The 26,028-nt window shown below is 38.1% G+C and overlaps 1 protein-coding gene across 3 annotated transcripts in view; it reads right to left on the bottom strand.

The window, feature by feature from the left end:
• The window catches only part of KIAA0586 (KIAA0586 ortholog), a 123,279-nt gene that overhangs the window by 50,853 nt on the left and 46,398 nt on the right, over positions 1 to 26,028 (bottom strand). For all 3 annotated transcript variants that reach the window (XM_036257189.1, XM_036257196.1, XM_036257203.1), the window contains exons 20-27: positions 24,509 to 24,627; positions 17,481 to 17,680; positions 8,935 to 9,091; positions 8,299 to 8,518; positions 7,531 to 7,775; positions 6,098 to 6,174; positions 4,349 to 4,483; positions 572 to 737 (exon numbers count right to left, since the gene is read on the bottom strand). In XM_036257189.1, coding sequence (XP_036113082.1) covers positions 572 to 737; positions 4,349 to 4,483; positions 6,098 to 6,174; positions 7,531 to 7,775; positions 8,299 to 8,518; positions 8,935 to 9,091; positions 17,481 to 17,680; positions 24,509 to 24,627 — 1,319 coding nt within the window. The remainder of the gene's footprint in view (positions 1 to 571; positions 738 to 4,348; positions 4,484 to 6,097; positions 6,175 to 7,530; positions 7,776 to 8,298; positions 8,519 to 8,934; positions 9,092 to 17,480; positions 17,681 to 24,508; positions 24,628 to 26,028) is intronic.

The following is a 26,028-nucleotide window of genomic DNA, read 5'->3' as shown; positions in this document are numbered from 1 at the left end:
GTTTCTCTACTCTATTCTTATCCCCAAATTTATGGCAGGAAGTTTCATTAATGAAGTCCTAAAATAGTCCTGAGTACACTTAGCACTGAGTCAGAAATTCATACAGCACAGTGAATTTCTATGGTATTATCTAATTTAACCTTGTCCTAAACAATATATGTTAGATCAGAGCTCTGATATGCTAGTTATACTTTTCCAGTGTATATTAAAATAAATATATCACTATTAAAATTTTTTAAGTATACATATTACCAAATTTATCTCATGTACCACTGCCCAGTGGTTCATGTACCAACTGATAAACATTTGGGGAAACACTGCTATATATATCATAGACAAAATTGTTACCAAACTTTTCAATTATAAAGAACCTTTTTAATAAAAACATCTTGCAAGTCCCTTCCTGAAAGTAGTTATGCTTTTCTCAGTTCAGATTAGGAACACTGCTATAGATTATAATATAAAACAGAATACAGCATTCTGCATGGAAACAGTACACAGAAAGTACGATGGGATTCAGAGAGAATATTCTAATAGATGATACATCAAAAAGCAATATTTTGGTGTATACCTGTAACTGTGTCAAATTGCTGAGATAAAGGCTTAAGAGCACATTTCTTATCCAAAGACTCTGCATCAGCAACAGGCTGTTGCTTGTAGACAGGATGTCCCATTAAGTTCTCAACTGCTGCTATCAGTCTGGGTCTTTGTCCCTCACCCAAACTGCTTTCCAAGTCCTGTAAAAAGTAGAAACAATTGCTAAAACCATTATATTAAAATCAAGTCAAAACAGGAGATGCTTGTCAGACACCATGTGTGATCCATACCACTTGACTACTTAAAGGTATTTTAGAAAGTGCTTATTATGCCACATATACCCAACATGAAAGACAAGCTTAAGTCAGTTTAATGAGGCATCTAACCATAGGCTTTCATTTTAATCTTATTTTTTACAAAGTTAAATAACCATTATCTATTTTTCCAACCTTCAAATTAGATATCAATAAAACACATAAGAAAAATTTTACTATTTAAAACACTAAATGCTGAAACATATTACATATTGTTCACAAAACTTAAAATTGGAATAGAAAATTTCTCTCTCATTCTTCATTAATAAAAATTGCCTAAAGTTGTTAGTGTAAACTTTATAATTAAACAACTGATAAGGAGAATATACCTTAAATGATATAATGATTATCCCTATACAAATAATTACATTTTTCATAAGTATGCAGATTAAAGAAGACTACTTTAACTGTATTTAATACAGTTCTTCCCCTGGAAAAGTATAAAAGTTAAAAAAGTACAAATATGCTTCTTTGTCAAATATATAAAATAAATAAAAATCTTAAAAACTAAGACTATTTCCTTTCTGTATTAAAAATTAGATATCTAATCATTACATTTTGTGACTTAAAGATATTCTAATTAATAAGTTTACTACTCAAGAACTGAATAAATATTCCAATATCTAAAAGCTCTCATATTTTTCACTTAAAAGGAGTTTAATTTCAACCAAGTGGGTTTTTTTTTTTACTAGACTATATGAAGAAATTACTGCTGAAACATCTTTGAGGACTCTACTGACTACAACATAAAGTCTAACTTCTTCGCTCAGCATTCCAGTTTCTGCAACTCGCCCTCGTTCTTCTCTATGCACTTCTTCTATCTCCCCTTCTTCCCTAAGCTGACTTCATTAGGAACACCAATTGCCTCAACATCCTTTAAATAGAAAAGGATTGTTCTGCAATTAATATGAAACTCTTGAAGACTCTTGTGCAAAGTTTAGAATAATGGCAGATATATTTTTTTTCTAGAATTAATTAGAAATATTTCACAGTGCCTATATTACTCTGCCACTGCCAAATAAGATATTGTGCAAAATATACTACCTTCTCTAAATCAATTTTCTAGGGTACTTTAACTGCTGACACTTTAATCCTCTATAACCCCACTGAAGACTCAGCTTGCCTATTCACAAAATGCTCTCGTAAGGTAAGTATCATTTTTGTGTTATATTTAACTCGCGTAATTTAAGTTGCACTGTCTGTAATCTATAGTGATTAGTGTACCTAGCCCAACTACATAAATGTGCAAATTGCAATTTTGCCATCAGACTGCTCCTGCTGATCTAAAGCTCCCGTTGGGCACAAAGAAGTCACTAAATTCTTCCCAAAGCACTATTTTAACAAATAAATATATCATTATTACAACCAAAACAAATACTCAACAGTTTTGTACACATGAAAATACGCCAAATGCCACTATTAATCAGACTGGCAAAAATTTAAGATTGAGAACACCATGTGTTATAATGGGAAAAGAGACTCATATAGTTAGAAAGCAATTTACTAGTATTTACTGAAATTATAAATGTTTGTACCTTTTGAACTAGCAATTCCACCCCCATTACCTGATCTAGAGAATTAACTTCTCGTCAGTGCAAAAAAGGATTTTCTTCTAATTATAATTGGAATAGAAAAAAGTGAAACCAACCTACAAATCCTTCAATAGAATAATTAAATATGGTATGCTACATGGTGGATTAAAAGAACATGGTAGGCCCTGACTAGTTTGGCTCAGGGGTTAGCGCATTGGCCGTAGACCGAAGGGTTATGGGTTTGATTCCAGTCAAGGGCACATACCTGGGTTGCAGGTTCGATCCCCAATGTCTGTCTGTCTCTCTCTCTCTCTCTCTCTCTCTCTCTCCCTCCCTCCCCCCCTCCCTCTTCACTCTATCTAAAATTCAATGGAAAAACATCCTCAGGTGAATACTAACAAAAGAAAAAAATATATATGGTAGATCATTAGTATTTGTAGTGAAAATTTTTAAACCAGGTTACAGAATAATACATAAACACACCTCAAAATTTTATACATGCATGTGCACACAAATGCAAATGCTTAGATTCTTAGAAAAGATCTGGAGAGGATAAACTTCCGACTTCCGGCGTATCCAGGACTGCATACCAACCTCCCTACACACAAACAGACCTTAGAGTAACTATAGAAATGAAAAGGAACTATGAATTCTGAAATTGTGAAAAACTACTGGGAAGGGTGACAACTGACTTGACCTGCAGTGTGTGGGAAGAAAGGGGCTGCATCCTAAGGAGGATGGTGGCTGGAGGGGGTTTAGTGAGAGGAATGAATAGAGCAAAGCACTTGCTTCTTTCTCTCATCAACTTGAGATCATCGCTGCTTGACCCTTAAGCACAAAGATCATGGCCCAGAATAACATCAGGGAGCATGAAGGTCCAACTGGGGTGAACAGTTACAGGTGAAATCTGACCAGGAACCCAGGGGGGCATTTGTTCCTTCATCCTCCTACCCTCCAAACTCCAGGACTATATTATAAAACCTACATACTCTTACTAAATATCTTAGCATGTGACTCCCTTGCCCACAGTGCCCAAACTTTCCCATGGCCTAAAGGGTTTGTTATAATTATTTGGTTCAACCTACTTCTCCAGACTGATCTCTCTATCTACAGCTCTAACCACACTGGGATTTTCAACACTTTCTAAATATGTCCTAATCTTTCTTGGCTCCTATCCCTTAACACATGCTATTTCAGTTTTTGAAATATCCTTCTCCCTCACCGCTGTCTAGAGAAATCCTATTGGGTCTTTTAAAAACCCCATCAAAATCATATCCTGTATAAAGGGTCACCAAACTTAAAGCAGAGTTTTCCCTCCTCTGAACTCACATATACTTACGAATACAGCTACATGATGCACTGTACAGTAACTGTTTAAGCCCTTTGTCCTCTATAGGATTGTCAGCTACTTATAGACTGGAGTCCTATCTCATCTTTTCATCTTTTCCAAAGCTGGTCTGGCATATAGTAATACAAGTAAATGGAAGAGAGGGAGGGAGGGAGAGAGGGAGGGAGGGAGGGAGGCAGGGAGGGAGGGAGGGAGGGAGGCAGGGAGGGAGGGAGGGAGGGAGGGAGGGAGGGAGGAAGGAAGGAAGGAAGGAAGGAAGGAAGGAAGGAAGGAAGGAAGGAAGGAAGGAAGGAAGGAAGGAGAGAAAGAGAGAGAAGAGGGAGAAGAGGGAGAGAGAGGAAGAAAGGGAGGAAGGAAGGAAATCCTCACAAATCTCTTGAAAGGGCTTCAGTTTTTCCAGATGTAGAACAAGAGGGTTGGAACAGATGACTCAAATTCCTTTCAGCTGTAAAACTGTGTAACTCTATGGTTCCAGGTTAAAGTTATAATAAGGATGATCCCTGAATAAGTGGAAATATTAGCATGCTTTAACTAAAAGCAGGAATTTCTTGTTATTTTTTTTCCTGTATATATAGATCCACCCCAAAAGAAAAAAAAATATCAAGGTTAAAAAGTACCTCTGAATGATAGGCGGCTTGCTGTGAAACCACTGATTCCTGGTTTTGTTTAGCAAGAAGAGAAAAAAGGGCATCTCCAGGAAATTTTTTATGGGGCATTCTAATCACTTGTCCTTCACTGGGAGGATCCTCTTCCTAAATGAAACAGAAAGACAATAAACACAACAACACAAGTCTATCCAACAGCTGCAATTTTCTCAATTTTTGATTAATAAAACTTAGTCACCATGAAATAGTCATTTAGCACTTTGTGGAAAGAAGATGGACTCTTTATTTTCATTTAGTTCTCATTTCCATTTGACTATACTAAAGACCTTCTATACTTGCCTCAAATATGAACAATAATATTCCGTAATTTGGCTACATTTAAACTGGAGATTTTATAAAAACATGAAAATTAAGTCATGTGACTGCGTTCCAGTGATTCACAAATGTTTCATATTTTGGCTCACAAAGTCTCCTGCTTCATATTTATTCAGCACATGAAACAATGCCATGGTGTGGCGACGAGGCAAAGCACCATAGTACTGATGCAACCCGGACCACAAGCAAAAATGAAACACTGCAGGAATAGGTGAAGGACCTTTAAGACCTTCGACTGTTCCTTTGCCTTTGTGTCCATCTCCGGTACTTGGCTAGAGAGCAGGTAACAGAAAGCTCTCACTGGAACTCCCAGCTTAGGCTTCTTGGTGCCACAAAATATAATTGTCCCCAAAATGAGGGACAGTGTGGGCCCAAGAGTCAGAGAAACTGGGTTCCCCTGTAAATGCAAGTATTAACATAATTTTAAATCCCATTAATAGTTTTTTTACTTAAGTATTTTATTTTTCATGAAATAGAGTTTATTACCTCTGGATTACAAGTCCTTATCCCCCAGCCATACAAAGATAAATGCCTACTGATATAAGACGTCAGGTTATTCCTAGTTTTTCAAGATCGTACATCTGCACTTAAGTTTATTATAAATTTGTAGCATACCTGATTTAAGCTTAGTAAAAAAAAAATCAAAATTAGAATTTAGTTTCAAACATAGAAAAAGAAAGATGTGATACGTTAGTCCTGGTTCAGTTTAGCTATTTATTTTGAACAAACTTAAACATGCTTTGGCACCACAACAAAGTTCTAAGAATGGATAAAGATGACATAATGACATATTAAGTAGGCCAAATGTTAGTATACTGCTTCTCTGAAAATAAAGACATCTCATTTATGACTTCCCTCCATATTATTTTATAAATTATGTCTATAAAAATATAATTTGTAAAAGCCATCTTTTTTGTATTATAGAGCTAGATAATAACTAGAAAGGGTTAGTGCCCCTGGGTCTTATTTCAGTATTTTTTTTAAGCCACTGAAGTCAATTATTTTTAGTACAAAAAATTTTAATCATAGTTAGGAAAAAATAACAAATGTATTACAGGACAGTTGGTTTAAACCACTAAGGTCCTGCCTGAAATATTGTAAAGGCAACATATTCAGTGGACAATTTGCACTGTGCTCGATTTCCATTACCTAATTACATTAACTGTGTATCTGTCAATTCCTAGAGCCACAGAACTTAATAATTTTCTTTTCATTCTCACAATTATAATAATAAGATGTGCAAGAAAGCAAATCCCCTCATGGACAGTCTATTAAATTTTGTTTATGACTCAGGTATTTGAGAAGAGCCTGATCAGTAGCAATAAGGTCATCCAGACACTCTTCTTGTCAGATGTCAGAATTCAGTGTGAATTAGTCATTTCTCACCATATCATGGGCGTCGCGCAGCGTACTGGATAAGCTATCACTTAGGTTTGTCAGATACAGTCCTCCGTCTCCTAAAACTAGAAATTAAATTGTAAAAGTTTAGAAAAAAGAAGAAACATAACTTAAGTAAAGAATCTGACCATAAAGTCATACAACATTACATTTAAACTTATACAAAAATACTGGCAAAGTTTATAAATAATAAATCACAAGTTAATCTCATCTTTTTAAAAGTACACTGTATAACAAAGACACATTTTTGTTTCACCTACCACCTTGTCAGAAAATGAAAAAAACTATAAATATTGACTATAACTATGAAATTGAGAAAGAGGCCTTCCTGTACACTACTGACGTAATTAAAACCTGGTTAAAATTGAAAACAGATTAACCTTTCTGGAGAACACATTGGCAATGTATCGCTGTTTTAATGGTGCATATTTTGACTCAGCAATTCCACTTCTAGGCATGTATTCTAAGGAAGTTACCAGATAAGTGCAAGGATGGTCATTGGAGAGTTAAGTATAGTATGGAAACATGAAACAATCTAGATGCCTACCACTACAGAGCTGTTTTAACAGCCACTAAAAAGAAAAATGAGGTAGAGCTATATGTATTGATATAGAAAGATGTCCACAATATATTATTAGGTTAAAAAATTCAGGTTTCAAAACAATATGTATAGCATGATCTTATTTATTTTATTTTTGTTAATCCTCATCCAAGGATATTTTTCCATTGATTCTTTGATAGAGTGGAAGGGTGGGAAGGAGAGGGAAAGAGAGAAGGGGGGAGGGAGGGAGAGAGAGAGAGAAACATCAATGTGAGAGACACACATCGATTCGTTGCCTCCTACAGGACCCTGACTGGGGCCAGGGATTGAACCTGCAACCCAAGTACATGCCCTTGACTGGGACTCAAACCTGAGAAGCTTCAGTCTGAGGGCTGATGCTCTAACTTCTGAGCCAAAACAGCCAAGGCTATGATCTTCTTCTTATTATTATTATTATTTAGTACGTGCCCCTAGCAGGAACCGAACCCGGGACTCTCTGGTCCGCAGGCCGATGCTCCAACCGCTGAGCCAGACCAGCCAGGGCATATAATCTTATTTTTAAAGATAAAAACACATACACATAAAAATATATTTAGTTGTCTATATATGCATAGGAAAAAAAAAGACTGGAAGAAAATATCCCAAACTATTAAAAGTGATACTAATCCTAGATTTATGAGGGAGATTTTCTTTTCTAAGGTTAAGGTCCATAATTATTCACTTGCGCAGAGTCCATATTCTTTGTACTATACCATGTTTAATCTTAAAAATTTAGTAAAAACACTTTAAACAGTACTACTTAGGAATTATCAAAATCTAAATATTAGTTAGGAGTTATCATAATCTAACCAGTGAAATCAATTTATACAAGTTAACTTACTCTTGGGAGCCGCTTTTTGACCACAGCCAAATAAAATCTCTCCTTCAGAGATGGGTCTTTCAGTTTCAGTGACAGTAATGCTCAAGGTGCTCTCCATTGTCGAGGAATCAGAACTTGGCGTCAGCATGGGGGACGGGGCCTTGGTACTAGCAGGAAGAGGTATCAAGGGAACTGGCTTTGGAGGAACAGGTTCGGTGGGGAAATCCATACTCTCAGGTTCCTCATCTTTGGCCACAGACATTACACTAAGAAAAACACATATTTTGAACTTATTAAATCATGAAAGGCCTATATTAATTTTGATATTCCAAAACACAAAGACTAAGTCTCTTTTAGTGAAATATTTCTATCATCTGCACTACTATAATTAATTAATAAGATTTCTTTTTCCAAGATCGTTTTCATGCTCTAATCATAGGCCATCTTGAAAGTTCTACCATCCACAAAATAAATCTACATGGGGAATTTATGGCACTATGAAAGTCAACCTATCATTGTAACTAAAGATTCATACTGAGAGAAGATCATTTTCTATTTTATTAACAATATGATAGATATCTTTATTTTAATGTCTCCCAACAAATCTGTTTGTTTGTTTTTTAATGGGAGGTATAAATTTGGTAAAATTTTAAAAACTTGAAATTTATGAAACTTCTTTCTACTAAAGTATAAAGTAGCTTGTGGTTTATAAAACTTCATTGATCATTTCTGATGTTTTCAATGGGTCACATACGTCAACCTAAGAGAAAATGTATAGTGAATCTTTACATAGCTCTCGGGGGAAGTTCTTCTTGAAGAGAGCTGGGATTCTCCTCTTCCAGTGGCAGGTCTCCATCACCCCATGGCTTGGGAAGCTCTGGGCTTGACAGCTCCACTTTATCAACGGACATTTCTGACAAGGTTGGGGTAAGAGCAGCTGCAGGCAGGGGTGTCGTAGCAGGGGTAACCGCCGGAGTGTTAACAAGTGTGACAGTAGGCATGTCATTTCCTAAAGATTTTTTTTTTTTAAAGATAAAAAGTAAAATGACTCAACAAGAAGGTAAGATATATAGTTTCAGAAATCCCATAACATTTTGGCATACAAATAATTGCAATAATAATAATGATAAGGGCTTCTAATGGAAAAATTCCCAAATTTATTTTGTAAAGTACAAGAATATAACTTTGAAAAGACATCACTTTTAAGACTACTATGAACTTAAAGTAGTCTAAATGTTTATTAGATTATATATTTTCAAAAGTGGAAAGCAATTTGTTAGTTTCAACACCAGAAAAAATGATTTACTAAAACCTAGTAAGTAACAGGTACTGTATACTAATCTATTAAACATTTTATAAAACAAACCATGAAATTTTATTTAACAGTTGCAAAAATTAAAACTTAATTATAGAAGTAAGATGTACCTTTTTCAGCAATTATTTCCTTCACAGGAAAAGCTGTATCATGATCTGAATCACAGGGAGAAGAATCTGGAGTTTTCAGCAACACATACTCCTTAGGAGGTGAAGGTGAGTGAGGAGGAGTTGGCTGTGGGGTAGCCACTGGGGTACATACTCTTGCCTAAAAAAATTCATAAAATAAGATAAATGGTGCTTATAATCACCCAAGCAAGGGGAATTTAAGACAATAAAATAAGCTCATTCAGAGATTACACAGAATTTAAATATATGGGGGGGGGGTATGTAGCCCCAAATACCCTGGCTCTGGACTTCTAAGCTATTTAGTTTCAAGACTAGCCTGTAGATAATGTCAGGCAATTGAAATAGTCTGCCTCTGAAAAAGGCCCCAAATAAATCTAAGGCTGCCCCTTCTAATATGGAGAAGATCAAAGAGAGACAGATGAAGATCCAATCCAAACACAACCTGAGTAGACCACGTACAGAAAGAAAGCATTTTAATTAATTGACAAGATATCAAAAATCAGCCTTTTAGCACAAAAGAAAAGAGCTCATAAAAAACAATGGAAGGATAAGTAGGGGAGATCAAATAAAGACAATATGGAGATGAAAAGTACTGGGGAAGAAAAAAAGTACACACTTTGAAATCAATACCTATTTGTTAAATAGGTATCAATCATTCAAATGATTCAAAATTCGAAAGGTACAAAATGATGACAGTGAAATTAGGTCTCTTTTTCTAGCCTTGTCCTATCTATCTAGTTCCCTTCCCCAGAGTTACTAAATATAATCAACTCAAGTAATTTCATAACTATAGATTATCTATGGAATTCATTTCCAGCTGTGGGACTGTTAGGTTAAAGAGCTAACTATATTTTTAATTTGAATACCTATTTTCAAATTTCTCTCTGCGGGGTTGTTATTTTACACTAACACCATGGAGAATTCCCATTTCCTGAAGGTTTGCTGAACAATGGCATTATCAAACTTTTAGAGTTATTATTTCGATCAGTAAAAATAAAATTTCAGTGACATTTTTCTTATTATCAGTGAGACTGACCACCTTTTCTTATGTATATGGGCTACTTGTATTTCTTCTTTGTGTGTAACTTGTCTGGACATGTCTTTTTCCCATTTTTCAAATACATTTGTCTTTTTCTTCTCATTTTAAACATCTTATATAGTAAAGTGATTAGCCTTTATTCTGTATTATAAATTACATACTGATACCCAATTTCAAAACCATGACACACATTCAAAATTCTATACCATTGCTTAGTAATTAGCATATTTTTAGCCTTGATGTTAAATGAAAGAAATGCATGTTTGTTTTTTTTCTTGACTGCATAAACCTTATATTGTAAGAGTTCTGTTTTCAAATATAATGCTACTGACTCATCATCATAAGAGGATTTGAAGGTATTCTACTAGTACTGGTAATGAATAATGATGGTAACTGAATATTAGTTAACTGAATATTTAACTAATTAGTTCCAGGCATTAGATTAAGCTCTTTTTATATACCATCATCTTATTGGATCTTTCACAAAATCTTATGACGACTAAGAAGATACAGTATCATATATTTTTAAATTATCTTTAAAGATATCCACGGTCATGAAGATCTCCTATGCTTTCTTCTAATAGCTTTCTTGTCTTTCTTTTCACGATGAGATCTATAATCCATGTTGAAGGAATTTTGTTGTCTGCTGCGAAGCAGAGATCAAGATTCATCTTCTCTTGATGCATGGCCAGTTTAAACCAACACCATTTGTGACCACCTCTTCCCCATGATACTGCAGTGTTTCTGTACTGTCTATTCTGTTCCACTGGTTTATCTATTCTTACCAATACTATCCTATCAAAATTACTGTAGCTTGCCCTGGCCAGTTTGGCTCAGCGGTTAGAGCGTTGGCCTGCGGTCCGGAGAGACCCGGGTTTGGTTCCCACTAAGGGCACGTACTTCGGTTGCAGTTTGGCCCTGGCCCTGGTTGGTCGTGCGGGTGGCAGCCACTCGATGTGTCCCTTCACGTCGATGTTTCTCTCTCTCTCTCCCTTCCTCTCTCTCCCTCCCATTCTATCTGTACAAAAAATGGAAAAATGTCCTCGGGTGAGGATAAAAAAAAAAAAAAATTACTGTAGCTTTATAATAATATAAACTATATCTGGTGGTGTGAATTCTCCAGCTTTGGTCATTTTCCTCAGGATTATTCTGACAACTCTAGGTCCTTTATATTTTAACTTAAATTTTGGAATAAATTTGCCAATTTCAACAAAAATAATCTGTTAAAATTTTGACTGTCAGAGTTTCCAGTCAAGATGTGGCATAGATAAATGTGGTACTTGAATCCTTCCACAACCATATCAAAAATACAGCTAGCCCTGACCGGTTTGGCTCAGAGGTTAGAGTGTCAGCCCGCAGAACAAAGAGTGGTGGGTTCGATTCCAGTCAAGGGCCAGTACCTCGGTTACGGTTCGTTCCTGGCCCTGGTCGGGGTCATACAGGAAGTCCTTCTCACATCGATGTTTCTCTCCACCACCACCACCCTCCCCCCGCCCCGCCTCACCTCACACTCTAGCTGAAGATAAATGGAAAAATATCCTTGGGTGGGGATTAAAACAAAAAAAAATACAACTAATCTTCACAAAAACTGTCATTCAGAACCACTAAAATCTAGCTGAATGGAGTCCTACAACTAGGGAATTAATGAATCCACATCAAGAGTGGTTGGAGGGGCGGAGGCACAGAGGGGGCTGGTCCCACACACACATATGGCAGTTATTAATTGGGAGGAATATCTTGGCTGCAGAAGCCCCCCCACTGAGGAGCAGGAGTCTCAGCCCCACACCTGATCCCTCAGCCCAGGGTTCCAGTGCCAGGAAGAGAAGTCCCCATAACTTCAGGCTGTAAAAACCAGTGGGGAATGTGGCTGAGGGAGACAGAGGGCTTCTGGAGTCCCAGGCAGTTCCTTTTTAAAGGCCCACACGTGGATTTACTCAGACTCACTCCCTCTGAGCTCCCGTGATGCTGGGGCAGCAGCTTGAAAGGAATCAGGAACATATGGGGAGGAAATAAATTGTCTGGCATCAAGGCAAGAGATAGGGGGAGCACAGCTTTCTCCCAGAAAAGTGTAAGCAGAGGCCACTGTACTTTTGCTGAGCCCACCCCACCACAGTGCTGATAGGTGGGTACCATATTTGAGTCTCCATCAACCTGGCTCACACTGTTCACCCTGCCCTGGTTATTCCCTGACTTACCCAACTTGCAGGCTCATCCAAGCCATTTCCAGTGGCTTTTCCATACAACTGACCTCCCTTGCCTCATGCTTTGGACTTGCCTAAAATCTCCCAAACAAGCAGCATCTGGCCTCAGAGTGCTCTGTACCTCTACCTATGTGGCCCTACACCAGGCACTAGCAGCAGCTCACCGTGGGTCACAGCCTGTCTTCTCCTGGGCACCTCCAAGCCCATCACAAGTATCTGCCATCCGCAAATTGCTCTGTAGCTCATACCAGGTGACCCCAGGCAGGCAGGGCACAGGCAGTAACTGACTGCACTTCTCGTGAGGCCCCAGAGCCAGTGTACCCTGTGGACAGCTTCAAACCATGTCGGATTATAGCCCTACCCCCTCCACAAGCTACACATTCTAGGGGCAGGCTCTGTGAGAACCAAAGCCCCACTGTTCTGTAGGGTTGATGTCTGCACAGCAGCTCTTCCACTGTAGTCACAGCTGGTCCTCACAGCTGATTCGCCTGGGGATCAATCATTCCCAGTGATGCCAACAGCAACCAAGGCTCAACTACAATAGGACAGTGCACACACCCCACACTGGGAAACACCTGGAGTGTCCAGCCAAGTGACTGGGGAGGCTGCACCACTGGGCCCTACAGAACACCTACTACACAAGGCCACTCTACCAAGTCTGAGAGACATAGCAGCTCTAACTAATACATAGAAACAAACACAGGGAAGCAGGCAAAATGCAGAGACAAAGAAATATGTCACAAATGAAAGAATAGGAGAAATCTCCAGAAAAAGAACTAAATGAAATGGAAGCAAGCAAACGGCCAGATACAGAGTTCAAAACAATGGTTATAAGGATGCTCAAGGAAGAGAGAACTTCAAGAAACTTAGTGAGAACTTCAATAGTATAAAAAAGGACTTAGGAACCATAAAAAAGAACCATCAGATATGAAGGATACACTAACTGAAATGAAGAATAATTTACAGGGAATCAACAGCAGAGTACAGAATGCCAAGAATCAAATCAGCAATTTGGACTATGAGGAAGTAAAAACACCCAATCAGAACACAAAAAGAAAAAAGATTCCAAAAACATGAAGACAGTGTAAGAAGCTTCTAGGACAACTTCAAGCATACCAACATTCACATCATGGGGGTGTCGAAAGGAGAAAAGAGGGAGCAAGAAATTGAAAACCTATTTGAAAATTTCCCTTACTTGATGAAAGAAACTGACATACAAATCCAGGAAACACAGAGTCCCAAACAAGATGAATCCAAAGAGGTCCATACCAAGACACATCATAATTAAAATGCCAAAGTTTAAAGACAGAATCTTAAAAGCAGCAAGAGAAAAGAAGTTAGTTACCTACAAGGGACCTCCCATTAAGACTGTCAGCTGAGCCCTGGCCAGTTTGCTCAGTGGTTAGAACATAGCCCACAAACCAGAGTCCTGGATTTGGTTCCTGCTAAGGGCATGTACCTCAGTTGCAGTTTGTCCCCAGCCTTGGTTGGGTCGTGTGGGTGGCAGCCACTTGATGTGTCTCTCTCACATCAATGTTTCTCTCTCTCTTTCTCCCTCTCTCCCTCCTGTTCTATCTGAAGATAAATGCAAAAAAAAAAATACTGTCAGCTGATTTCTCAACAGAAACTTTGCAGGCCAGAAGGGATTGGGCAAGAAATATTCAAAGTGATGAAAAGTAAGGGCTTACAACCAAGATTAAAGCTATTAAAGGTCAGCTAAAGAGTTTCCCAGACAAGAAAAAGTTAAAGGAGTTCATCACCACCAAACCAATATTACATGAAATGTTAATACTTCTTCTTTAAGAAGAAGAAGAAAATATTAAAAATATGTACAATTGTGCTGGTATGTTTATAATCTCATAATTGATGATTGGTAAATTATTGTGCTGCTCCATAACTGATGATTGGGAAAGTCACCGTGTGCCCTCTAGCTGAACTAGTTTTGTAAAGACCCCCTGAACCAAGAAATTGTTGGGAGCCGGCTACATGTCTGACAGAGTCCACAGAGCCCGGAGGTCTTGAGTCAGAGACTCGATCTTCCCCACAATCTCAAGAAATTAGGCTTGCATTGTGTTTGTGCAGGTCGGGGCTAAGTGTGACCCAATGTACCTTGAAATACCTGAAATACCTGGGTGTTCCTGGGTGTTCTATGCAGTGTTGCTGTGGCCCTGGGCATTATATCAAGAAGATCCTATTTTCTGTAAGGTATAAAAGGCATGTAATAAAGCATATCGGCGCTAATTTTGAAGACTGTCACAGGGGTGTTTGGAATCAGACGCCGGCGGGCTAAAAAACGGCTCTTATTTGGACTTCAGTTCTCTAGTGGTCTTTCTTTGACCCTGTTGCGCCACAACATTTGGAGGCCCCAGGGCTGGTCTACGAGAACTCGGCATCAGTCCACGGCTGGTTTTGCTCTCTATTTGGCTTTAATTTGGCTCTGGTGGTCTCTCGGTTCTCTCGCACCACAACACAATAAAATAGCAATAAATACATATCTATTAACAACTATTACTTTGAATCTGAAAATCAAAGTAAACAAACAAGCAGAACAGAAACAGACTCATAGATACAGAGAACATTTTAATGGCTGCCATATGGGAGGGAGATTTGAGGAATGGGTGAAAAAGGTAAAAGGATTTAGAAATAGAAATTAGTTTATAGATAGTCATGGGGGTGGTAAAGTACTGCATAGGGAATATAGTCAATAATATTCTAATAATTAGGTATGTTGTCAGATGGGTATGAGATTTTTGGGGATGATCAGTTAGTAAGTTTTATAATGTCTAATCACTGGGGTGTATACCTGAAATTAATATAATATTGTATGTCAACTATAATTAAAAAATAAAAAATAATAAAGAACTTTTTAAATTTTTGATTGTCATTATATTCAATGTATATATCAATTTGGGGTGAACTAACATCCTGACAATATAAAATCTTCTAATTCATTAAAAAAATATGTAAATTCTCCCCAAATTAAACCAATCAAACCTGGATTAACTGCCATAAAAATACCAAAAAAATATTTTATGATACTTGAAAACTAATTTTAGAAAATATCTGTAAGCCTAACAACCAGGGATTGAGCCTACAACCCAGGCCTGTGCCTTGACGGGGTAATCAAACCCACAGCCTCTTTTGCGTACTAGACATTCCAACCAACTGAGCCAGCCTCCCGGGGCAAGACATGACAATTCTGAAGATGGCAGTGGGAGAGGGGAACTTCCCTTCCTAGATATTCAGTAACCAGATATTGGTAAAGCCATGTTTATTTAAACTCTATTCTATCTCTACTATGCAGATCAGACTAAAGTAACATAGTTGAGGGATCATATTCAGATCTTCCCAACTCCAAAGTCCATGCCCTTAACAATTACATATACTGTCTATCTATATTGATTTTTCTACATTTTCTCATTCAGTCACCCTCATGTAAGTATATGTAGTATATGGGCAGAAAACAAACAGAAGTTAATCAGCATAGAGAAAACCATAACCCTGACAACATCTGCACTGCATGCATCACCAATGACCTAATAAAGCATAAACCAAAACTATGTACTAAATCCCTGACACGTTAGTCACATTACACCAATTATACCTCACATTTGACTTTGATGGAGATTGTTCTAAATTCATGTTTATGCCTCAAATTAGTCAGTTTAAATGTTTCACCTATATAAAATGATGCCTTTGTGATCTATAGGATCAGAAGTGACCACAAGTTTTTAAGATAGTAATATAGAGTACATTTTGGTTTATATAATTTCATGTTGCTATTATAGAGCTCAGTACAAGTCACCCCAAGATGTGCCTCTGTGGTATGAAGATTTGAGCTACAGGCAACTTTACCTGCAGGATCAAGAGAATCCTCTGTCCCTCCCTTAATTAGGGGCCTTGCATATAATAAGAGATTATCATAGATAACCTCTTTTAGCTGACCTATATGGCAGGGAAAACTACTAATTACTAAACATGAGTTGTCCCTGCAATGACCTTCTGAAGGCTCAAGGGGCCTTACCTAGCAAGGAATGTCATATAAATCTTATTTTCCCTTTCTCTAAACCTCTCATATATGTGACTCTCTCAAATATGTATTAAATGTGGTTATTTTCTCTTGTTAATCTGTGTCAAGTCTATTTGAATATTATACCAGTGGAAAGAACCCTGAAGTTAGAGGAAAGTTTTTTCCTCCCCAACACTATAATAGATTAACATAGTAAGGCTCATTAAACAAACAATAACCAAAGTGTCTAAAATATATTTTTTAAAGACCAAAAATATCTATCAGTTTACATAATAACCAAAAGCAATGTGTGATCATTAGCTGTATTTTGAATTAAAAAACAAAACAAAACTATAAAGGATATTTTTGGAACAATTGGAGAAATTTCAATACATGGTATCAAATATCAATATCAGATTGTGGGGGTATGATAATAGTGTAATGGAACAGAAAGTTCATTTCTTTAATATGACCTTTTTTCCTTCTTTCCTTTTGATTCAAACTGGCCTTGTCCAGCCTAAGAGTATCCTGACTCACCTGACACTCCCTCCCTTACACCTCCACTCCCTTAAGCATTAAGCCCTTAGGACAATGAGGTTCTGGTCAGTGGCATCAAATAATCTTAGGAACAAAGCCTCAGATCTGTTGACCACAAAGGCAGAATTTCAGTCAAACTACAGATAACATCTAGGCCTCAGTTGTGTTTTAGCTCCAGAAGGATTCCACCAACCACATCCTTGCAAAACCAGACAAAGTAACATCATGGCTGACATCAGGACCCGCAACTACACCCTTCGCTAGTGCTGACCAATCAACAGAGACCAAGACCCTAATCTCTTAGTCCCCTATATAACCCATCCCTTGAAGCCATTGGGGAGCTAGGTCTCTGAGCATGGGTTCACCTATAACTCCAGGCATGGTGCCATTTCCTTAAAAATAAACCTTTACTTTCTTTGCTGCAAACTCCTGTTTGCCTTTAATTGGGCTTTGATGCACGCAGGTGAACAAACCCCTTCAGTTCAGTAACAACAGTAATTTGGTTATATAAGAGAGTATCTCGTTCTTAGAAGATACTGCTGATGCTTTTACAAGTGTCAAAAGTATCTGTAACTTACAAATAATTTTTAAAGAAACATAAGATATAAAGACAGAGAGTGTGTAGTGCCACAAACTATGATTTTATGACACCCAATTTAAAATTTGTCCATTTTACTTTTCTTTAATAAATGTAGCAAAAATTTCCCAGAAACCCCAGTTATGAAAGGAGAGTCATACCTACCTGCAAGTATGTTTTACTTGTTGAAACATCCCCAGAAACACTTGTAGCAACAGGATCTTGCTTCTTTGCTTCTCTGTCACCCAGCATGACATCAATGGTCTCGGCAAGAGCTTCATTCACAAAATGACTAATCATGTCTGAATTCACAGGAACCCCAGCATCAACAAAAAGCTGGAGGACACCACTGCTTGTTCCTTCCACTGGAAAATGAAAGAATTTCAGAATAAGTGTGCAAGAAACATGCTTACAATCCAACTTTAATTCTTAAAATTTTTGAAATGTGAACATATGTGTACAAGTTGGTGGAGGAGGAATAAAAATTAAAATACAAAATCTACTTATTATGAAAGAGAATAAGATGATAATTTAATAATGAGTATTTTCTCTAAGCAAACACTAAAGGGAAGGAAAACATACAGATGAAAATTTACTTATATGGCTTCTTCCCCACTATAGAATTTAGTGATAAAAAAGATTTTCTTCCACATTAAATATTCTATCTGAAGACAAGCCACATTTCCAAGCACAGGCCACAGGAAACCCTGTGATAGATCTTGGCCAAAACATAATGGTACAATGGCTGTGGGGGAACTTTAGAGAAATGGTAGCTGCTTTATAAACATGAAGACAAACCTTACTTTCTTCTAGTTTCCATACTAACATTACAGGCTAATCGTTCTCAAACTTTTATAGTGTAGGTGCTTGATATCAGAAGCTCCACAGGTATATTCATTTTCCAAATAAGCTGTACTATTAACTTGTATGAATGTGCATAAAATTCAGTAAAACTTTCTTAACAGACTGTATTAGACTTAAAGTGGATATATTTCTAAAGCTTTGTGTGGAAAACATGTAAACAATGATCTATACAACTTGATGGAGATATGACCTCTCCAAGGAGCATTCCCTTAATTAGTACAACTATGGCAGCAATATGCAGAACCCCCTAAAAATGGGCACAGGTGTCTTGGGATCACTTGTTGAGGGTTAATAGCGATTTTCTATGGAGTTAGCAAATACTGTAACAATCCCAATTTTGTATTTGACATTATATGTTGATATGTGTCCTTTTTCACTCCCATAATCCATTGTTTGGGCATGACCAAAAATAAGAACATCTTTGTCAGAAAGACCAAAAGCCCTATGCAGACACAGGAAAAACAAAAGCAAATTCAAGTGTTTTTAAAGAGAAGAGAACAGGACCTAAGTACCCAATTTGGAAATTTTAAGATTTTCATACTGAAAAACATCAATTTCCTTATAACACTGTTGGTAATTTTTCTCTTTCCTTCAAAAAATGAAATGATGAAAGAAAATCTGGGATAGTAGCAGTGCAGGGAGCATTTGAATAATACTGAATGAGAAGAATTAACCAAATGCAACAATAAATTGTACGGAGCTAGGATATATATGTAGGCTGTGACTCGATGGTGGCTGAGGAAGACCAAAGAAAAGAAAATAGAATAAAACGTTAACACCAAGCCTTTGGAGACTGGGTGCTTGGAAAATTGTGATATTATTAACAGAACTAGAAGCAATGGAAGAACAGGGTTGGTTAGAAAACTGAGATACCTCTGGGACACGCCAAGTTCGGCATGCCGGTGGAACAAGTAGGAACAGTCGTCAACAGGCAGAACTGCGAGTTTACAGCCTCGATGGGTGTCTTAGGGGTCATAAGCAACACAAGAAAATTAATGGCAAGAGAAGACTGGAAAACAGAAAAGAAAGAGAGAGGAGCATAAGAACTTAGGAAAAGTTTTATTCAAGTAGTAGGAAAAAGAAGACAAGGAAGTGAGGCCATAAAGAAATTAAAAAGAAACTTCCAGTCAAGATGGCGACATAGGTATCGCGTCCTCACACAACCACATCAAAACTACAACTAAACTACGAAACAACCACCACTCAAAGCCGCCTGAAATCAAGCTGAATGGAAGTCCTACAACTACGGGATTAAAGCAGCAGCCACATCCAGACTGGTAGGAGGGGCGGAGGTGGTCGGGCTGGTCCCACACCCATGTGTGGCGGATAAAAACCAGGAGGACACCTCGGCTGGGAAGGTCCTTCCTGAGGACTGAGGGGTCCTGGTCCCACACCAGGAGCCCAGCTCAGGGTTCCAGTGCCAGGAATAGAATCCCCATCACTTCTGGCTGGAAAAACCAGCAGGAACTGAGGCCCAGGGAGGCTGAGGCGGCTGGAGCCCCAGGCAGCTCCTCTTAAAGGGCCCACGCACAGACTTACTCGGACTTGCTCCCTCTGAGCTCCAGAGTGGGGGAGGCAGCTTGAAAGGCAACAGAGACATACAGGGAAGAACTGAGTTGTTTGGCATTGGGGCAGCTTTCTCCTGGACAGACGTCAGAGGCCTTTGTTCCTTTAATGAGCCCTTCTCCCATGAGGGTGGCAGAGGGCCACCACATCTGGGACTCTAGCAACCTGGCTCACACTGTTTGCCCCGCCCTGGTGATTCCCTGAGACCCAGCCCCACCCAACTTTCAGGCCCACCCAAGCTGTTACCAATTGCTTTACCATAGGAATGGCCTGTCTTGGATCCTGCTTCAGATTTTCCTAAATTCTCTCAAACAAAAAGCATCTGGTCTCAGCAAGTCCTATACTTCTAGTTAAGTGGCCCCAGGCCTGGCACTAGAAGCAGCCAGCCTTGGTTCACAGCTTGGCTTTGCCTGCGCACCTCCAAGCCCAGCACAAGAAGCAGCCATCTGCAGATCACTTTGTAGCTTATGCCAGGTGGCCCCAGACAGAACACAGGCAGTGGCTGACCAGGCCCCAGAGTCAGCACCCCCAGTGGACAGCTTCAGACCACGCTGAAGCACCACCACCCAACCACCTCCACAAGTGACACACTCAAGGAATGGACTCAGTGGGTACCAGAGCCTTGCTGAAGTAAGTCCAACTTTGTGTGGTGGGCCTCTGCACAGCTGATCATTCAAGGTAGTCAGAGGTCAGTGGGTAGTGGGTACAGCCAGTCCTTGCAGCTGATCAGCCTGAGTAAAACCCTCTCAATGATGTGCCACCAGCGATCAAAACTCAATTACAACAGAAGGGTATAAAGTCCACACGAGAAGTGCACCTCGAGTGCCCAGCTGGGAGACCAGGGTGCCTGTGCAACAGGACCCTACAGGACACTTACTACAATAGGCCACCCTAGGAAGCCCAGGAGACATAGCAGCTCTACCTAATACATAGAAACAAACACAAGGAGGCAGCCAAAATGAGGAGACAAAGAAGCATGTCCCAAATTAAAGAACAGAACAAAACTCCAGGAAAAGAATTAAACAAAACAGAGATAAGCAATCTAACAGACGCAGAGTTCAAAACACTGTTTATAAGGATGCTCAATGAACTTAGTGAGAACTTCGGTGAACTTAGTGAGGGTCTCAAGAGCATAAGTAAGGACCAGTCAGAAATGAAGAAGGCACTAACTGAAATAAAGAATAATTTACAGAGATTCAATAGTAGAGTAGGTAAAGCGAAGAAGCAAACCATCGATTTGCAATATAAGGAAGCAAAAAACATCAGAACAGCAAAAAGAAAAAAATAATCCAAAAAAATTAGGATAGTGTAAGGAGCCTCTGGGACAACTTCAAGATTTGCATCATGGGGGTGCCAGAAAGAGAAGAGAGAGAACAAGAAATTGAAAACCTATTTGAAACAATAATGACAGAAAACTTCCCTAACTTGGTGAAGGAAACAGACATACAAGTCCAGAAAGCACAGAGAGTCCCAAACAAGATGAACCCCAAGAGGCCCACACCAAGACACATCATAATCAAAATGCAAAAGTTTCAAGACAGAGAGAATCTTAAAAGCAGCAAGAGAAAAGCAGTTCGTTGCCTACAAGGGAGTTCCCATAACACTGTCAGCTGATTTCTCAAAAGAAACCTTTTGCAGGCCAGAAGGGAGTGGCAAGAAATATTCAGAGTGATGAAAAGCAAGAACCTACAACCAAGATTACTCTATCCTGCAAAGCTATCATTTAGAATCGATGGACATATAAAGAGTTTCCCAGACAAGAAAAAGCTAAAGGAGTTCATCACCACCAAACCATTATTATATGAAATGTTGAAGGATTTTCTTGAAGAAGAACAACAACAACAAAGACATGAGCAATAAAATGGCAATAAATACATATCTATCGACAATTGAATCTACAAACAAAATGAACAAGCAGAATAGAAACATTCTCATAGATACAGAGAACATTTTGTTGGTTGCCAGATGTGAGGGGGGTAGGGGGACTGGGTGAAAAAAGTAAAGGGATTAAGAAGTACAAATTGGTTGTTAGACTGACAAACCTCAAAGGGAAGGGGGGGTGGGGTGATGAGAAGAAATAAACCAAAGAACTTATATGCATAAATGCATAACCAAAGGACACAGACAACAGTGTGGGGAAAGGCAGGAGGGGGGCAGGGTAGGGAGGAGGGGGTCAATAGAGGAAAAAGAAGGAACAGCTGTACTACATTCAACAATAAAGATAAGTTTTTAAAAAAAAATAAATTAAAAAGATAAGAGGGGGGACAACAAACTAAATTCTAAAAAATCAACACCAGAAAAACATTTTAAGAACTAGAGGTGGTCGACAGTGCCCAATCTAGAGCCATACAGGAGGACAAGGACTTGAAACAGATGGTCTTTGACAACTAAATGCTGTGAGACAGCTGTTCTGTTAGGGGAGGACATAAAGTCAATCCATAAGGACTGAAGAGAAAGTAAAAGCAGTAAATATGGACTCTCACGTCTAGGATTTGAACAATTAAGGGATAGCCTAGGGAGAAGGAAGAGTAGGTGGAGAGAAGGGGGGAAAGGCAGAAGTAATGATACATTGGAATAATAAAAAACAACAACAACAAAGTCGGAGAACTTTATTCAACTTCAAGAATTATTTTTAAATGTACAGTAATCAAGAAGTGTGGTATTGGTATAAAGATAGACTTGTACATCAATAGGACAGGATAGCAAGTCCAGAAACAGATCCACATGTTTATAGCCAGCTGATTCTCAACAAAAGTATCAAGGCAACTCAATGGGAGAAAAGATAATCTTTTCAACAAATAAAGCTAGAACTGGATATCCATATATAAAAAATACAAATTTTGATCCTTACTTCGCACCATATATAAAAATTAACTCAAAATGTACCAGAGAGCTAAATGTACAATTTAAAAGCATACATCTTCAAGGAGAAAATCCTAATGATCTTGAGTTAGGCAATGTTTTTTTAAATAGTACACACATACACACACACACACACACACACAACACAAGCTATAAAAAAACTAATAAATTAAATTGTATCAAAATTAATGTTTTGGTCTGCTAAAGATAATGTTAAGTAAACAAAAAGACAACATACAAACTAGGAGAACATGTGTGCAAAACATCTATCCAAGAAAGGACTTATATCCAGAATAAATAAAGAACTTTTACAACTCAATAAAAGGAAGACACAAACTCCAATTTAAAATGGGCAAAAGATTTACAAAGATACTTCAAAGTAAATATACAGATGGCAAATAAGCATATGAAAAATTGTACATCATCATTAAGGAAATGCCTATAAAAACCAGAATTAGATGTCTCTACATGTTTACGGAATGGCAGAATAATTCAAAACATTAACAACATCAAACATTGTTGAGGTTGCGGAGCAGCTAGAACTCTCATGAACGGCTGACTGGGATGCAGAATAGAACAGCCACTTTGGAAACATGTAGCAGTTTCTTGTAAAGTTAAACATTACTTACCATATGACCAAGAGAAATGAAGAGATGTGTGTAAAAGATTTGTTGCAAACATTCATATCACAGCTTTATTTATAATAGCCAAAAACTAAAAGACTACAAATGTTCATCAACTGGTAAATGGATTACAATTTGTTATATCCATACAGTGTAATACTGTTACAGGCAACAATGTGACTGTCAAAGCATTATGATAAGACAAACACAATAGATTGTGTACTATATGATTACATATATATGAAATTCTAGAAAAAGCAAAGAAACAGTAATAGAATGCAGATCAGTAGTTGTTAGGGCCCGGCTGGCATGGCAGGAGGTTAGGAATTCATTGCAAAGTGTATGGGAGAACTTTTTGGGATGATAGAAATACTTTTCAATATGATCATGTGGGCTAATGTATAGCTGTGTTTATTTATCAAAACTCATAAAACTGGACACTCATAACTGGTGAGTTTTATGGCAAGTAAATTATAGTACCTCAAAAAAGCTGGTAGAGAAGGAGGGGAAAGAAGGAGAGGAGGAAAAGGAAATAGAAGGAGGAAGAGAACAGAGAAGAGGAAGAGGAGGGAAGGAGGAAGAAGAGAATGAATGATGCGGGCTCCATAAAGAAAGAGGCTTGTTTATCTATTCTTGACTACTTATACTCTGATTAAGAGTTAGTCAAGGGCCCAGCCATTGTGGCCCAGTGGATTGAGCATGGCCCCACGGACTGAGGGGTCTCAGTATGATTCCTGGTCAGGGCACATGCCTGGATTGTAGGCTTGATCCCCAGTAGGGGGGCGTACAAGAGGTGGTCAACCAATGTTTCTCTCTTACATCTATGTTTCTCTCTCTCCCTTCCTCTCTCTCTAAAAAAATCAATGAAAACATATTATTTTTTTAAAAAGTTAGTCAAGGACTAAGTACTAAAGGAGAAAACATCCTTAATTTTGAGAAATTTATAGTCTCAGTAATTTATAGTGAGACAGATGTGTAAACCAAGCACAATACAATGTGATAATTACTATAACAAAGATATATACAAAATGCCATGGGAAATAATAGAGATTTGGGGTGGGAAGAATAGAGGGTGTTATAATCATGTGAAATGAAATAAGGAGGTTAGTTTTCCCTAACCTCCACCACAGAGAAGAACTGAGAACTGATATGGAAACTTAAAAAGCCTATCTTTTGTCAGCCAAAGAATACCTGATCTCTAGAATATGTAAATCCTCAATCACCTGAAAGTTTAGTCTTTTCTTAACGAAAAAATTAGAGAGATTCCATTTCACTTACCGACGTCAGAAGTCGATGGTTCGCTTGCCTCACTGGCTGAAACACTGTCATTAGCTATAGCTTGTTGTTGGTTTGGAATGAGCCCAGAGATCATTCTTGACATTATTTCTTGTTCTACCCTAGAGGATAAAAGTTAAGGATTCCTAAATTTGATTGAAATGTATAAAGTGTTAGAAATAGCACCCTTAAAAATAACCTCCAACCATAAACACATTTACATGTGAAAGCAGTCATTCTAAAAGCTGAAAGAAGAAAAAAAATCAAATGTATCTCCTAGCAAAATAAACCACAGGAAACAGATCTTCATGTGGGAGATAATTCATTAAATCAGATTAAATTCTTTCAGATGAGTCTACAGAAAAGTTTAACAGACCTCATAAATTCATAAGAAGGTTTAGTTCTATGATTACACAGTATACCATGCACCTAAACTGTTCGGTTCTCTACTCTGAAAGCACACATGTAAAACCACACAAGATCAGAGCTGGAAAAGAAATCCAACTGCCCTCCCTTCAAGAAATAAATCAACAGACTGTAGTACAGGTAGGTAGTTTTCTTCTTAAAAAGGAAATAAAATTTATTTTCAAGGTAATTTTTAGGAAAAAGAAGGGGAAAGAAAAGAAATGCAATAGGAGACTACTTCTGTACATTACAGAAGGTAACAAACTGATTAAAAATTATTATTATACAAGTAATAGATGATAATTGTAGAAAACTCAGAAAATGTATAAAAATTTAAAAAATAGATAAGGTTCACTCATAATCCAAGATTCAAGGACAAACACAGTTAACAATTTGGTATATGTTTTTCTATTTTTTTCCCTATGCACATTTATTTTGAAGTAAGTTCTTATAAACTACAGTTAATCATTAGTATCTAGCTCTCGCTGTTGTGGCTCAGTGTTGAGGGTGAAGGCCTATGCACTGAAAGGTCACGGGTTTGCTTCCCACTCCAGGGCACGTACCTGGGTTGCAGGTTCATCCCTGACCCTGATCAGGGCACATGTGGGAGGCAACCAATTGATATGTCTCTCTCACATCGATGTCTCTGTCTCCCTCTCTCCTTCCCTTCCTCCCTCTCCCTCTCTTCCTCCCTCCCTTCCACTCTGTCTAAAGATCAATGGAAAAAATATCCTGAGGAGAATTAACAACAACAAAAAAATCATTAGTATCCTACTTCATTTATGCACCAGTGATTTATTAATATACTTCAACATCATTAAACATTTTTCTAAACCTAATCTTGGTAACTGTATTAATATTCAGTTTAGTTTATTCCATAACTTCCTTAAGGTTTCTCACAGGGATAAAAATAGAGTTCATTGCCTGGCCAGTGTAGCTCAGTGGATTGAGCTTCCTCCTATGGACTGAGAGGTCCTGGTTCAATTCTCGGTCAGGGCACATATGCCCTGGTTGCGGCCTTGATCCCCGGTAGGTGGCATTCAGGAGGCAGCCAATAAATGTTTCTCACATCGATGTTTCTATCTCTTTCTCCCTTTCTCTCTCTCTCAAAAAAAAAA

Source organism: Molossus molossus, unplaced genomic scaffold, assembly GCF_014108415.1.
Source record: "Molossus molossus isolate mMolMol1 unplaced genomic scaffold, mMolMol1.p scaffold_m16_p_1, whole genome shotgun sequence".
Classification (NCBI taxonomy): domain Eukaryota; kingdom Metazoa; phylum Chordata; class Mammalia; order Chiroptera; family Molossidae; genus Molossus; species Molossus molossus.
This window is presented reverse-complemented; position numbering and strand designations above follow the sequence as displayed.